This window comes from Sporothrix brasiliensis, assembly GCF_000820605.1.
Source record: "Sporothrix brasiliensis 5110 chromosome Unknown Cont19, whole genome shotgun sequence".
Classification (NCBI taxonomy): domain Eukaryota; kingdom Fungi; phylum Ascomycota; class Sordariomycetes; order Ophiostomatales; family Ophiostomataceae; genus Sporothrix; species Sporothrix brasiliensis.
In genome coordinates this window covers 2,943,409-2,957,315 of record NW_024467138.1, presented here as the reverse complement: position 1 = coordinate 2,957,315, position 13,907 = coordinate 2,943,409, and the positions used below count along the sequence as shown (strand labels likewise).

The following is a 13,907-nucleotide window of genomic DNA, read 5'->3' as shown; positions in this document are numbered from 1 at the left end:
TTTTCCTCTTTCAATAGAGCCTGCTACACGAGGTGTCTCGGCCGGCTCCTCTCCTTTTCCTGGACGTTTCTGGCCCATTGGCTCCTACTGGTCCGTCGAGTCAACAACGCAGCAACAAGACTCATATTCTCTCGTCGTTTCGCCATTCTACTGCTTCGCAGATTGCCACGTTCGTTCCCCGTCCCGTAATCGATACATCGCCTCTATGACATACGAGGTACGACATATTCTGAGATACATCAAGTTGCACACCATTCGTTGTCAATCCTAGGCTAGCCTTTATCTTGAGCACGGAAGAATCGCCTGTGGTGCACGAACCAAATATAAAGACGATAAAAACGAAAATGCAGCCAGTTCCGAAATACCCCCCCCCTGGATGTTCACACCCTCCGTATCCACTCGCAGAATGCACCCCCTGCACACAACCCCCTCTCAGCTCAAGCTGATTGAGCTGGTGTGGTTGTCTCTCTGGGCCATGCTAGTGGGTCTCTTCTTATTTTCTTTTTTCTCCTGGGACACTCGTCTGCTTGTGCATTTATCACTTTTCCCTTCTGTCCCACTTCAATACTTGTATCTTTCCTATTGCACTGCTGCGCCGAGCTACATCTCCCCATAACCAGCTTCTCTTAACACACCCTCTGTCGATCCGCCCATCTGATCTGCCCTGGGGCCTGCCCTCGGTTGTTTTGTGGGACCTGGCTCTTCACTTGCTCTGGGTCTGTCTCTTGTCTCTGTGTGTGCCTTTTCAATTCTGTCACATTTTCCCAGTCCTGGCCGTCTCTCGTCATGTCCTATGGAGCAGTTTTGTTCTGTTCTCTTAAAAGACCGTCTTTGCTTCTTTCTTGCTACCTGTAATTCGTCACACCTCTTACCCCCCTCCCCGGGACACAGCACATCAAGTACATGTCCCCTCCAACGCCTCCTCTTCTCTTAACCCATCTCTCCACTCTCCACTCTTCTGCATCTTGCGACTTTGGTCCAGCGTCCCGGGTACTGACACCTTGTCCCCTCCTTGGCTTTCTCCTCTTTCCCTGTCGTCCACCACCCCTGTCCAACACCATTGTCATCGTTCGAGTCCTTTTCCGTCCTCAAGGAAAGAAGCAGAGGCAAACCATTCTACGATCGAGAGACATCCACACGCACTCACTCAAACTCACGCAAGTCACTCGATCGACTCCTCCGCCCCGTCGTCAACTATTTTATATCCAACGTCCGCCCGCTTCTTTGCCCATCACCATTTCTCGTTCTTGTCTTGCTTTTCCATTCTTTATATCAGTCCCATTTCTCCTCCATCCTCCCTTCGATACCGTTTCTCTTCTTCTTTTCTCCATCTTCCTCATCCCTTCAACGTCTTTTCCTCCCTCTCAGCTCCCGTACCACGGGTTTTGTTTTCAAGTCGCTCCATCTTTGTCTTGCATCGATTCATTGCATCCCTTTCTTGCCCCCTGTGGTCTTTTCCACAAAGCAACATCACAGTAACACAACAACTGCTACACCTCTTTTGTCACTATGGCTGTCAAGACTACGACGGCCAATATGCTACAGAATGGCCACCGCCGCCGTGTTAGCAAGCCAATCCTTGTGCGCGGCAGCCAACTGAGCTCGCGCTACATCACCGAACGCCGCATCAAGCACGAGCGTAGGCTCCGGAAGCAGCAACAAAAGCAGCAACAGCAGCAACAGCAGTCTGTCACATCTTCCGCCACGGCTACGCCCGAGCCCTCAACACCGCCTTGTGAATCAACTTCCTTCCAAGGTATGACTCCCGAGAAGAAGGAGGCCCTGCAGCACATCCTGGGCCGCACTCTCGACGACAAGGACCGCTCGGCCGCCGACATCCTGGCCACACTCTATGTGACGGGCTTGCTCGACCGCAAGACGCCCACTACAGCCGAGGCCTCTGGTGCCACGACCCCCATTCGTATGTTTCTTGTTCTTATTCTTGCTGGTGCCCGTTTCGCTTTTTGAATTTTTCATGGCAATTCTAACAGCACAAGACGAATCCGATGTTGAGCCCTCCGAGGTTGCTCTTCCCAGTATGCAGCAGACCGAGGGGATGCTGGAGGTCTGGCGCTCCGACCGCCGCAGTGGTGTCAAGGCTTCTACCACCACTTCCTCAGCCTCGTCTTCTGAGACCGTCGAGGCTGAGTCCACCGCTGCTCTGTCATCGTCGCCCATGACGCCAGCTCTGTCGTCGTCGTCTTCCTCTTCGGCTGCGGCCAGTGCCCGGTCGTCTTTCTCCACAGGTTCGCCGGACTCCCAGTCCGCCCAGCGGTCTTCGGTCTCGGGTCCACCGCCGCCACCTTACGATGCCTGGCGCAAGAGCATTGGCACCACCCATAGTGAGGCCGTGCCTACGACTTCTGTGTCGGTTCAGGCTCCTCTGCCTGCTCCTCTTTCCGCCACCAGCAAGGTCACGCAGAGCCCCTTTTCAACTTACGAGCAGAACTACTTCTGCTCTTCTCGCCGCAAACAGAAGACTACTGGTCCCAATGGCATGCCCTCGCCTCCGCAGTCGCCCACAAATGCAGGCCGTCCCAGAGAGTATAGTTATAAGCCGGCTACCATGCCGACGCTGCCGTCGCTGCCGTCGTTCGCAAATCTGCCCACGCCGCCCCAGTCCTTCTCGGCCTCGATGCAGCCGGCTCCTTACCACCAGCCTCACCAGCTGGCGTACCAGTCTCAGACCGCCTACCAGCCCCGCTATAACCCACAGTACGAGCTGCCCGCACCCATGCCCACCTCCACGCAGCGCCGCAGCATCCACGGTGGCGCCGAGGACATTACCACAACAGTTTTGACCCTGCCGCCGCCCGGCGTTGGATCATCGCTGGAGCCTCTGACGCCTGTGTCGCCTCTGACGCTCCCCAGTGCGTTTGGCCGCCGTGCTACCATGCCCGTCATGCCCAGTGTGGCCACCATTATCAACGGGCCTTACCACAACAGCCCGCGCATGGCTGCCAAGATGGACGCTCGCCGTGAGCGGATGTCATCGGCCTCGTCGCCGTCCACCTCTTCGGCTAGCAAGAAGGCCATGCCCAAGCCACACTGCAACGTCAAGTACGAGACGGCCGAGCTTGACTTTATCATGTACCAGCGCACCACCAAGAACCGGGCTTGGGACGATGTGACGGCTGCCTTCAACGCAGCGCTGCCGCGTCTTCGCCAGTACGCCGACATGGACTCTGCCCGCCTGAACGGCGTTGGTCTTGCCGGTGCCACCTCGCCTGGTGGCTCGGACAAGATGGACCGCTACCGCGCCCGCCCGGAGCGCACGACGCCCGGCCTGCAGGCTTCGTACTACCGCCAGCGCCTGGCGCTCCCGCTGCTCGACGAGAGCGGCCAGCTGGTCTTTGACGACGCCACCAACAAGCAGCTCTTCACCGAGGTCATGGTGCGCGACGACAAGAGCCGCAAGAAGCTGCGCCGCATGACGACGGGCCCCACGGCTGTGGCTCCCACGGCCACTCCCTTGTCGTCCAAGGCCAATCCGGACGATGCCCGCGTCCACCTGGTGCTCTACTTCCCCGAGCGCGTGACCTACTACGACTACTGGTTCGTGTCCGACGAGGACAAGGCTCTGGCGCGCCAGCGGACGTACGAGCGCAACATGCAGCGCCACCAGCGCGGACTGCCCTCGTGGCAACCGGGCAACGATGACCCGGAATCGGGCATCTTGACTCGCAAGGAGTAACTCTCCTCCCTCATTCCCGTCTTCCTTCCCTCTTTCCATCCTGTGCTCCGACCACCGACTTTTGACGACTTTATCCTGTATTATTTATGTGTTTTTTTTTCTTTCTCGTTTTATTCCCCGATACGTCGTCTCCCGTGTCTCTCAACTGTGTCATGTCTTGATTTTGCTTCCCGTGTTTTCTTTGCACCTGTTTTTCTCTCTTAACCTTCTTTCTGTTCCCCAAAAAGTCTCCTCTTGCATTCGCAGACGACAAGACATGACAAGACACCCACACATTGCATTGCACGGCTTGCATCCAACATACCACACCTTTGCATCTTGCATTTGCATGGCATCCACCAAAGCGAGCATTTGGCCAGCAAAACTTTTTTCGGTCCAGCCCCTGTTACACATACTTTCTTGTTCCGTGTTTATTTTTTTATGTTTTTCTCGTTTCTTCCTCTGCAAGTTTCGTTTTGCTTTTCTTATCCACTCGTGGTTCAACCCAGTGGACAATGTGTATGATGGGCTATCAAGAATAATGGTTTTCTTGGTTTTGTGTTTTCGTTTCTGGTTTTCTATTTCAACGAGGGAGACGCAACATTGTTTTGTTGCAACCTGTACGACTATCTGTGTATGATAACCGCTATTTGATTTTGTGGTTTTTTGTTGATATTTGCTTTTATTGATGTGTTGATGGACCAAGGAAAAAAGGAATTTATGGATTGGTTTTGTTTCCAATACCAACTTTATTAAAAGGCCTACCACTTCTGTTCGCCATGCGTTTCGTATAACCTCGCTGTACGAGTCGAAGACAGGACGTTGTCAAACGTCGGTTGCGGTTCCTGTCTGTGAAAGGATAAAGAGACTAATAAATAGCATTGGCCAAAATCATAATACTGTTCTCATACGTTCGACAAACTTGCAAACCGTCTTCCGGGAGCCTACTGACTTTTAAATTCTGACGCGTTTATTTGTGACTTCATTTTCATTTCCTTAAGAGTTCTTTTTTTACTACTTACATTTGGCCGTCTTTTGATGTCATTTGGTTTTATTGATATATTTCAGTAGATATTTTTTGAAACCAAAAAATGTACATATTGATAAGAAAGAAACCTGTTGAAATAGCTGTGGGAATCGTGTTGTATATATAGAGATCAAAAATAGAAATCGAAAAAAAGAATAAAAACTCCTAAGCCGGGTACTTGTTCGCTGTTGTTCCATGGACCATCTGGTTGATGCAATACCTCCCATATCCGCTTTCCCTCTTCCTTGACCGGCCGCCGTTTCCACATCCCCACCGACGTTCTGTCCCAAACTTGCTTTAAAAGTCTGATCTAAAGTCTTTCATCTCGTCTTCATCGTTTTCTGTATCTCATTTTCCCTTCTTGTGCCTCGTCTGCGTGTATGGCAACAACATACACTCCCTCGTCCTCTCGCATCTACTGTGTCTGGACTTGGGCCTAGGCCTGCATCTGGGCCTGGCACCAGGGATGCTCAAGCACCTCGTCAATGGTGATGCGCTGGTTCACGTTGCGGTTGAGCATCTTGCGGATCAGGTCGATGCTGTCGTCGCTGATCGTGTAGGGGATGCGCAAATCGCGGTCCATGATCTCGTCGATGCTGTAGAAGGGATTCTCCTTGTAGATGATGGTGTACAGCAGGATGCCGAGAGCCCACACGTCTTGTTCCTTGCCGCCGTACCGGTCACCGGCCAGGACCTCGGGAGCAGCGTAGTCTGTGTACGCAGTTGGTTAGCACAAGTCAAACAAGTCAAAGGAGCCCATTGCAGCGACGGACAAGGAAACCCCGACAACGGGGACATACCGATTGTTCCGACAAAGACGTCAAAGGGCCCGCTCTTGATGTAGGCGGCACTGCCAAAGTCAATGAGCTTGATGTTGCCCTCGCCGTCCAAAATGACGTTCTCGTCCTTGATGTCGCGGTGCACCACCTTGGCCTTGGTGTGCAGGTGGTGGATCGCCTGCGCCACCTGCACAAAGATGCTGCGGCACTCGGCCTCGTCCATGTTGGTGCGCAGCTCAATGTAGTCAAACAGGTCCATGCCCGGCATGCCGTGCGGCTTCATCTCAATGTAGTAGTTAACGTCGTCCTCGAAAAAGTCCTCCATCTCGACAATATTGGGGTGCCGCAGACCGTCGCGACGCAGGTAGTCGAGGACGTGAATCTCCAGCGGGACCGTGCCCAGGCGGCGGTCGCGCGTCCACGTGTCGACCAGAATCCGCTTCTTGGTCACGTACTTGATGACGACGCGGCGGCCCGTCGCCTTTTCCTTGGCCAGCTTGACCTGGCCGTACGCGCCCTGGCCCATGTCCTCGAGGATGACGAAATCATCAATCGTCTTCTTGTGCGACCCGACGGCCGCCGTCACCTTGGAGACAGTGGCTGGCACGTTGTCGGGCTTTTGCGGGACTACCGTATTCGTGCTGTTTGGCGACGGCGCCGCCGCCGTTGTCGTCACCGTGATGTTCGCTTTTCCTGGCGACGCCGGTGGCTGTGTGGGCCCGGCCTTGGCCAGTACGGCAAGGTCGGGTGTCGTGGAGCTGGGCGTGGCAGTTGTGATTGTCACGGCGGGCGTGACGATCGAGGGCGTGGCCGCGGCTGTTTTGGCAGAGGTCACAGGGGGCAGCGAAGCCGGTGATGCGGACCGCAGGTGCGCATCGGCCGTGGTTGGCTGAGCGGCGGGCGCGGGCGACGGGGCCACGGAAGCCGGCCGGGACAGGCTGCTCGAGATCCGGCTTGCCGTGCTCAGCGCAGCCTCCTTGAGCTGCCGGGTCAGGGACTGCGCAATGGTTGTTTTCTCGGCACGCAGGTCCAGCTGGTCGTCGGACGGAATCTCCGGCGCCTCAAAGGGCGAGTGGACGGGTGTCTGGCCCGGAGACGGCTGGTGCAGGGGTGTTGCCGCGCCCGACAGGAGCGGGGAGGCAACGCCGCCCAGGCTGTTGCGCGTCGAGGCCGCATGCAAGTGCCGCGAGTAGGTGATCCACAGCGCATACACCATCTCCGACTTGGGGGCGCTGGGCGGGGGCGAAAGGCTGTCGCTAAACACAGACGACGTGGACTCGGCCTCGTCCTCCTCGTCGGCTTCGATGACCGTCTCCTCGTGGATCTTGGACTGCGTCTCGCTCTTGACCACGCGCATCTGCACATCGATCTTGAGTTCGGAGCCGTCACGGTGGCGACCAGGAAGGCCATCGGGGCGCAAAAACGCACTGGCGGCATCCGGGCGGCCCTCGCGCAGGGCCAAAAAGGCCGCGGCGCGCCGGAAGCTGTGCTCGGGAACCACGATGCCATCGACCATGCGGACGTTGTCGACCTCGACGAGGATCTGGAGGATCTTGTCAAACTCGGGCAAGAGCTGGTTGATGGAGAGACCATTGGGCTTCTCGTAGCCAAAGAGGGCACCGCAAAAGACCGAGTTGGAGCTCTTGATGGTGAGGGTCTGTGTCGACACGACAACGATGCCGGCAATGTGCGGGAAGCTGGAGACGCGCAAGGCGGCCTGGCCGCGGATCTGCTCGACGGTGGTGGGAATGCAGACGCGGTTGCCGTTGCGGCACGTATAAAACTTGCGGCGCGTGAGCTCGGCAAAGTCGACGGAGCCGGTGACACCGTCGATGCCTTGGCGGGCAATCCGCGGGATCAGCTTGCTAATGTCTGTGCCGGCCGGCAGGTCGTCGTCGCCCCAGATGGGTCCGGTGGCGCCGGAGATGGACGAGACAAATCCGTCCTCGTCAACGGCCACGGTGGCAACGTCTTCGTGGATCTCTTCCAGAACCCAGATCAGGCCCACGCGCTTCTCCTTCACCCACAAGCTGGCCGAGCCCGTCGCACCATTGCGCTTCTGGATGGGCACGACGTCGCCGCACAGAAGCACGCCGCGCGACCGGTTGTTGTTGTGGTGGCCGCTCACGCTTCCTGCCTTTGGCGACCGCGTGTTGATGGTGCTGGCACGGCGTGCCATCTGCTGTGGTGACGTGACTTGTCTGGTGCCGTTGCCATTCTGGGGTGTCTGTGAGCGCGAGTTCGGCTTGCTCAGGAGCTTCGCCGTGATGCCGCCACCACGCGCACCCAGCAGGCTGGATGTGTTGACAGCCGCCTTCTTGGGCACGGGCTGGGCAATGTCGCCTATGGAGGAGGAGCGTTGGGTGGTGTGGGCAGTGGCGGTGTTCTCGTCGCCGCCGCCGTTGTCGTCGTCGGCACCTTCGACGTGCTGGAGCTTCTTCTCCAGCCAGGCGCGACGTTCTTGCTGGACGACCTCGAGAATGCCCATCTTGCGGACTTCAGCCTTGGTCACGCCAAAGACGAGACAGGCCAGGTCGTTGGCGGCAATGATGGTGTATGGCGGCTTGGCCTCGGTCGTGAAGATGGCCTGCGCTGCGGGCACCCAGCGTGTGGGGTGGCCGTGTGCACGTTCGCCGAAATTGGCGGTGGCACTCATGGGCGATGCAAATGACTGTGCGGTGGCGGACAGAGGCGGTGCGGTTGTGGTGTCGGACTGTGCGTCGGCGGAGAGGGACAGCGATCGAGGGCTGACGCCGCCCGTGCCTGCTATTGGTGGCGCGACATAGGGTGTGGCGAGGGTGTCGAGGAGCCGCTGCTGCACGGCGACGGGCGTCAGATCGGTAAGAGTTCGCCGCAGGAGGAGGCTAGGTCGACGCGAGGTAGGCGGCGATGTCTTTTGTGTGGTGCCGCTCTCGTTGGTCGGTGTTCTTGACGACTCGGCCGAGTCCGGTGGGCCAGTAGCGGCTTCTGTGCGGTTGTTGTTGCTGTCGTCCTTGGAGACGGACGAAATCGACAGCGACGGGCGCTCGTCGCGGAGCTGGTGCATGGAGCTGTCTCGCGGTTGGATCGCGGGCACCGCCTTGGCCATGGCCAGTGGTGAGCTGGCGGCTTCGGAGACCGCGACGGATGGCGGCTCGCCCATCAGTTCGGGGCTGGCCGTCCTTGGGATAAAGTTGGCCTCAAAGACGTTTTCGCCAGACATGTCGGGTGGGCCGGTCAGGGGCCCGGTGGGAAAGGCCTGGTCGGTGCTGGAGAGATTGTTGGCGCCGACGAGCTGGGCCCGCGCCAGTAGGTCGAGCATGGTTTGTGTCTCGACGTCGCCCGTGGCGCGGGCCTGGGCGCTCGCCAGGCCCGCATTGGACGAGGCGGCGGCATAGCCCATGCGGTCCTTCATGAACTCGATGGAGCGTTTGAAGACGGACTGGTGGCTGTGCAGCATGTCGTTGGATTGGTGGGAGGCGAAGGAGAAGGAGTGCAGGGACTCGGACGGAAACCGGCTCAAGTCTTCGCTGAAGGCGGGCGCGACGGCGTCGGACGCGGACGAAAAGGAGTTGGCATGTTGCAGCATGGCGGTCATGGAGGCGGAGCGAGGGAGGCCGAAGGAGGTGCTGCGTGACGACGGGTTCGAGGGGTCGGCGGGGAGTGTCGGGGCGCGTACGGGTGGCGCGTGCTGGCGGATGCGGCGCAGGCCCGAGAGGCCGAGGCCGTGGTCGTGGTCTGTCATAATGGGGGAGCTGTGTTCGGACGCCGGGTCAGCAACGCTGTTGATACAACAATACGAATCCAAATACGTAGAATCAAACTCCGGCTCCGACTCTGACTCGGGCTCTAGGTCCGAGTCAAAGCCTACGTCGTCCCGGCAGACACGGTCCTGCACATAGGGAGGGACGATGCAGAGGCACGAGTCTGTGCATGCACCGACGACATCCGTCCACTCGTCCAGCGTCTGGACGGACGTGTCAGACGTGTCGGACGTGTCGAGTGGTGCCGTCATGGCAGTCATGGCAGCCAAGGCAAACATATCAATCTCATACGGGGAGGCAGCAACGGGCAAGGGCACCAACCGGGTGGCGGCATCGTACTCCGCAGCAGAGGCGCCGGCGTCAAAGGAGAATCGTAAGCGGGCCTTGTGGTCTGGAACATCGGGCGAGGCGACGGTGAGGTTGCCGGTGCTCCTGTTCTTGGGAATGTGCAAGGGCAGCGCGAGCTGGTTGCTGCTGTTGGTGCGGGTCTGCCGGAGCACCGGGCTGTCGGTGCTGGTGTCGTGTTCTGCCTCATCGTCGATGTGTGCGGTTGCGCCTGGAGCAGGAGGCATGCCGGTTAGCAATGGAGCTGCAAGGGAAAAGGGAAAACGGGAGGCAGTGTCCCGGACGCATCGCCGGAGATGCCGCTGATTCCGGCGGGCGAGACGCTGGTTTCGACGCAGGGTTTGCCGGTGACGCACCAGTCTCCGTTTTTGTGCCGTAGATATGGAGCATAATTGGAAAGTGGCCCCTCGTCGAGCCGGACGTCGTGCGGCACAGAGATGTTGGGGGGGGGGGGGGGGGCAAAGAGGACGAGCTCTCTCTGCACGAAGCCCGTCAAAGGGAGCAATGAAACGAGGTTGAGATGTTCGCAGGGCGTTGAATTGTGTGAGAAGGTACGGGCGGAGTGCCGGGTTGCTGGAGCGGAAAGAGCGACTGTCGCACAGGGGAAGCGACGCGTGTAGACAACGGAAAGAGCTGAGAGGTCGATTCGATCGCAGAGCAGTTGGACGAGACCGACGAGCTGGTGTCGAGAGCTGTCCGTAGGTGAGACGAGAACAAGTCGAGATGGAAGCGAAGAGCCAAGAGACAATGCAGAACCTAAACCATCAAAAATAAAAAAACTATAGGTACATGTGAATCCGTCGTTCGGAATTCGCAGTCAAAAATGCAAAATGTTAGTAACCAAATATGTGTCAGGCTGTGCCTGACTCAAGAGTCAACCTGCGAGAAGTAAAGTTCGAGCAAAATGACGATGACGGACGAGCAGGCAGAGAGGGATGAGAAGGGACCCAGGACTTGTGCTGGTGGTGGTGGTACTTGGAGGCTCGCCCCGAAAAATGTGCTTGTTTTGTTGGTGTGGGTTTTTTGCCCTTTTTTTATTAGGACGCTACGGACTGGGCGGACTGGGCGGACTGGGGCGCGGGCACTGCGTCTTTTGGTGTCTTTTGGTGGGGTGAATACGTCGTAATGGCGGCTTGGAGCCTTTTAGCGTGCAATTGTCCACCGGTTGGGGACCCCCCGGCGTGACAGGCGTGGCGGTAGTGGTGGTGCCTGCCCACTGTGACGAAATGTACGTAAGAAAAAGCGGGACGCGACGCGGGAGAGTCATGTGAAAGCGGTGACAGGTGGTCAAACTCCGGTGCTCGGATTGGTGCAGAGCGGCCTGGTGTCAGAACACATGGTTTTTCATGCACGGCAAGGAGACGAGAGGCGCAAAATGCATCCCCAAGATACTACAAAAGCGAGGACGGCAAGGAAATGTCGCCAGAGCACGAAGGAGTGACCTGGATTTACGCAAAAGCTTTGGCTTCAAGGTTTGCGACACCAAGGGCCGGCGAAGTAACAAGGTCTTGTTCCCTGTCCTGTTGAATCAGGTTGTCTGTGCATCAGTGGAGCGAGGCGCTCCTCGACAAAACCGCGCATTTGCTGGCAACTAATAGGATTACAAGGCATAACACGACTCGTGAGAAGTGGCGAGCGCCATCGGTGCGGCTCTTGCCTTGTCCTGCGCATTCCGAGTGCCTGACCGAGAAACCGAGAAGCTGTACGGTGAGTAACAGTTCTTACAATGTGTGGTATTGGCACGAAGGCTTCGAATCGGTCTACATGAAAGGGTCGGCATCCGCTGTCGTCGTTAGTTTTGCGCCTGCTTGTTTGTCCGCTTGGGGCATTATGCGGCGCTTGGATTAGTGTGCGCTGCAGCTACTGACTGACTGGAGGACACTGCGACGATAGAGTACGTTTTGCGACATAGGCAAGAAACGCACACCGCCCGCAGCTGGCTTATTCTTTGTTTTGTATCCGCACATTTGCAGCGCGGGAACCGGCATGAAACATGTGGCAGTGGGGGGACTTGTCAACAGGACCCTTGTAAGAGTGCGTTTTCTTTCTCCAGGGATCCGCAAGGCGGCAAAACAGACAGCCACAGCGAATCGACGGATTTAATGAGAGTGAACGTCAGCATCAACATTTGAGAACGGATCAAGTGACAAAAGGGCCAAAAGAGAGAAGCAGAAAGTTCGTTTGAATCATTCGCTCCGAGAATGACAGCGTGCCACGGGCGCCTTGTATTGGCTCTTGTCAAACGTTTTTTCAACGTTGGCGATCGCTGAGAACAAAGGACAGGACGCAGTCGAACGACCAGCGCCTCCAATAATGCCATGTCTGTCAGCTTAAAAAGAAAGAAGAAAGCCACGAGGCGCCGTAGCTTCCGATGGAGGGCTGTGTAGAACAAAGAAATATTGGAAAAGGGATGCACATTCGACATGCGTTACTCAAAATCAATACCAAAATGCGCATCGATGAGGCATACATTCACAAGGCTGAAGGTTGACGATACCATGCACGACGTAATCGTTCTGAGATCTTGGCTTTTCCTTCTTTACTTGCCTGGCTTCGGTCAATGCAAGGAGGTGTAGGAAGAGGTTTATTGTGTTCGAATGCAGCGGACAGCCCGTGACAGCCGTAAGGCAGGATAACGTCGTTCTTCAGTTCGCTGTAGCCATTGGAGGTGGCTGCAAATAAACAGAATGAAGCGAGGCATGAGGTGGACAACGAAACATGAACGCACTATTCGTGTTCCTTGCACATTATGAGCACCTGCTTCGATATATACTGCTACAATATCGATATGTTCCTAGTCCGCTTGAGAGGTCTCAATAGTCGCACAATATTTTACATAGTCGCACAAATCGATACGATGTGCATAAAGGAGCCGCCATGGCACTCAGAAGGGCGATTCCAGCCGCCTCCACATGGATCGAGAAGATCAAGGCAACATAACTGAAGAGGAAGTCGCTTGTGTCGTGCTTGGGGCTTCTAATAGTAGGCCTTTTTCGCAGCTGCCAGCACTTTCAAACTACTTGTCGTATTTGTCTTTTCCTTGGCGTCACGTCTCATACTGGGCTGTTTCCTCCTCGTATTCCTAAAGTTGAGACTTTCGCTCCTCAGCAGGCTCTCCGGTCCGGTTCCCCCTTCCCAAGAGTGCGGTCTTTTCTCGGTGCTGATCTTGTCTCCCGCAGCGGAGCCGTTTCCACTCCGCAAAAGAAGAGACGAATCGGTTAGTCTAGACCGTGAGACTGGCTCCCTGGGTCGTTTTCAGGGTCCTTGCCTATCGTAGCGGGGTTTGCTTTCCTAAGAACGCGGATAACAAGTTCACGTACTACAGAACACACACTTTCATATACTTATTCTATCACATTTCTGGTCGTCTTTTTTGACAGATGAACTGTCTCGCCTGTCACGGCACGCGACGCAACTTGCATGAACATGTAGGGCAAGTGACCATGAGCGCGATAAGGAAACCCGCGAGATACGATAGAAAGACAGAGCCATGTGAGAGAGCGAGATCCCCTTGAATGCCCAACTGCAACTGGTTGGCTGTGAATTGCTTGTCGACGCTCCTTAAGCCTAGCCCGGCCTAGCTGCAGGCGTGCGTGTGCCACTTTGTGTCTGCATCCGGGAACATGCAGCACCTGAGCCTGTCGTTTCCCGCCTCTTGCATCCCGACATCTGTCCCGTCGCGTGCTCCATATGCCCATCCATCATCCGCCACTCTTTTTCACATTCTCGCCCACTCTTCTGTCTTTATCACGAGCCATGACGCAGATCAACGAACAGCACAAGAAAGACATTCAGATCCTTGCAGCTCTCTTGGTCCCGCGTAGAATACACCCCACCATTCTCGTGTTTAAGTTCCCTTAAAGTTCTTTTCTTCTAGTGCTCCTCGTCGTCGCCATCGCCGTACGCTGGTCCACCACTATCGATAAACCCCTCGAGTCGCGCCCCTCCAGCGCTACATGGCCCCATGGCGTCCCTCATAGTCGCTCCGCGTGGCGTCCTTAGTGCGGTCCCGTACTTGGGCTTCCTACGTCGTAAACCTGTCCTGCACGCATCTGCCCCACCAAAACTACCCACCAAATCACACCGCTTTCTGTTTCCGGCAGCTGCTCCCCCCCAATGCGCCTGACCATCAAACAAAAACCACTTAAGACCCCTGTCCAATAGCGCCGAGAGTCCGCGATTGTGGGCGATAAGATGCGGGGGCAGCGCTCTGTAGTGGAGCATCGTCGGCTGGCTCTAGGCGAGCTGCAAACCTGGTCCTTGGTCTGGCCTCGTCTGCTGGCTCGTCGCTTGTCCCGGATACTTGGTGTTGCGTGCCATTTACAAGAAAAGTGGTGGAG

The 13,907-nt window shown here is 56.6% G+C and overlaps 2 protein-coding genes across 2 annotated transcripts; one reads left to right on the top strand and one right to left on the bottom strand.

The window, feature by feature from the left end:
* Nucleotides 1–1,509: 1,509 nt before the first annotated feature.
* Nucleotides 1,510–3,694, top strand: SPBR_00298 (uncharacterized protein; the record flags this gene model as incomplete). The annotated part of the gene is made up of 2 exons (XM_040758617.1): nucleotides 1,510–1,921; nucleotides 1,992–3,694. 2 exons carry the CDS (start codon nucleotides 1,510–1,512, stop codon nucleotides 3,692–3,694), a joined length of 2,115 nt encoding a protein of 704 aa, XP_040618632.1.
* A 1,442-nt stretch (nucleotides 3,695–5,136) lies between these two features.
* SPBR_00040 (serine/threonineeeee-protein kinase ppk6) lies at nucleotides 5,137–9,794 on the bottom strand (the record flags this gene model as incomplete). Its single annotated transcript, XM_040758361.1, has 2 exons — nucleotides 5,137–5,411; nucleotides 5,501–9,794. The coding sequence occupies 2 exons, from the start codon at nucleotides 9,792–9,794 to the stop codon at nucleotides 5,137–5,139; spliced, it is 4,569 nt and encodes a 1,522-aa protein (XP_040618631.1).
* Between the last annotated feature and the right edge of the window lie 4,113 nt (nucleotides 9,795–13,907).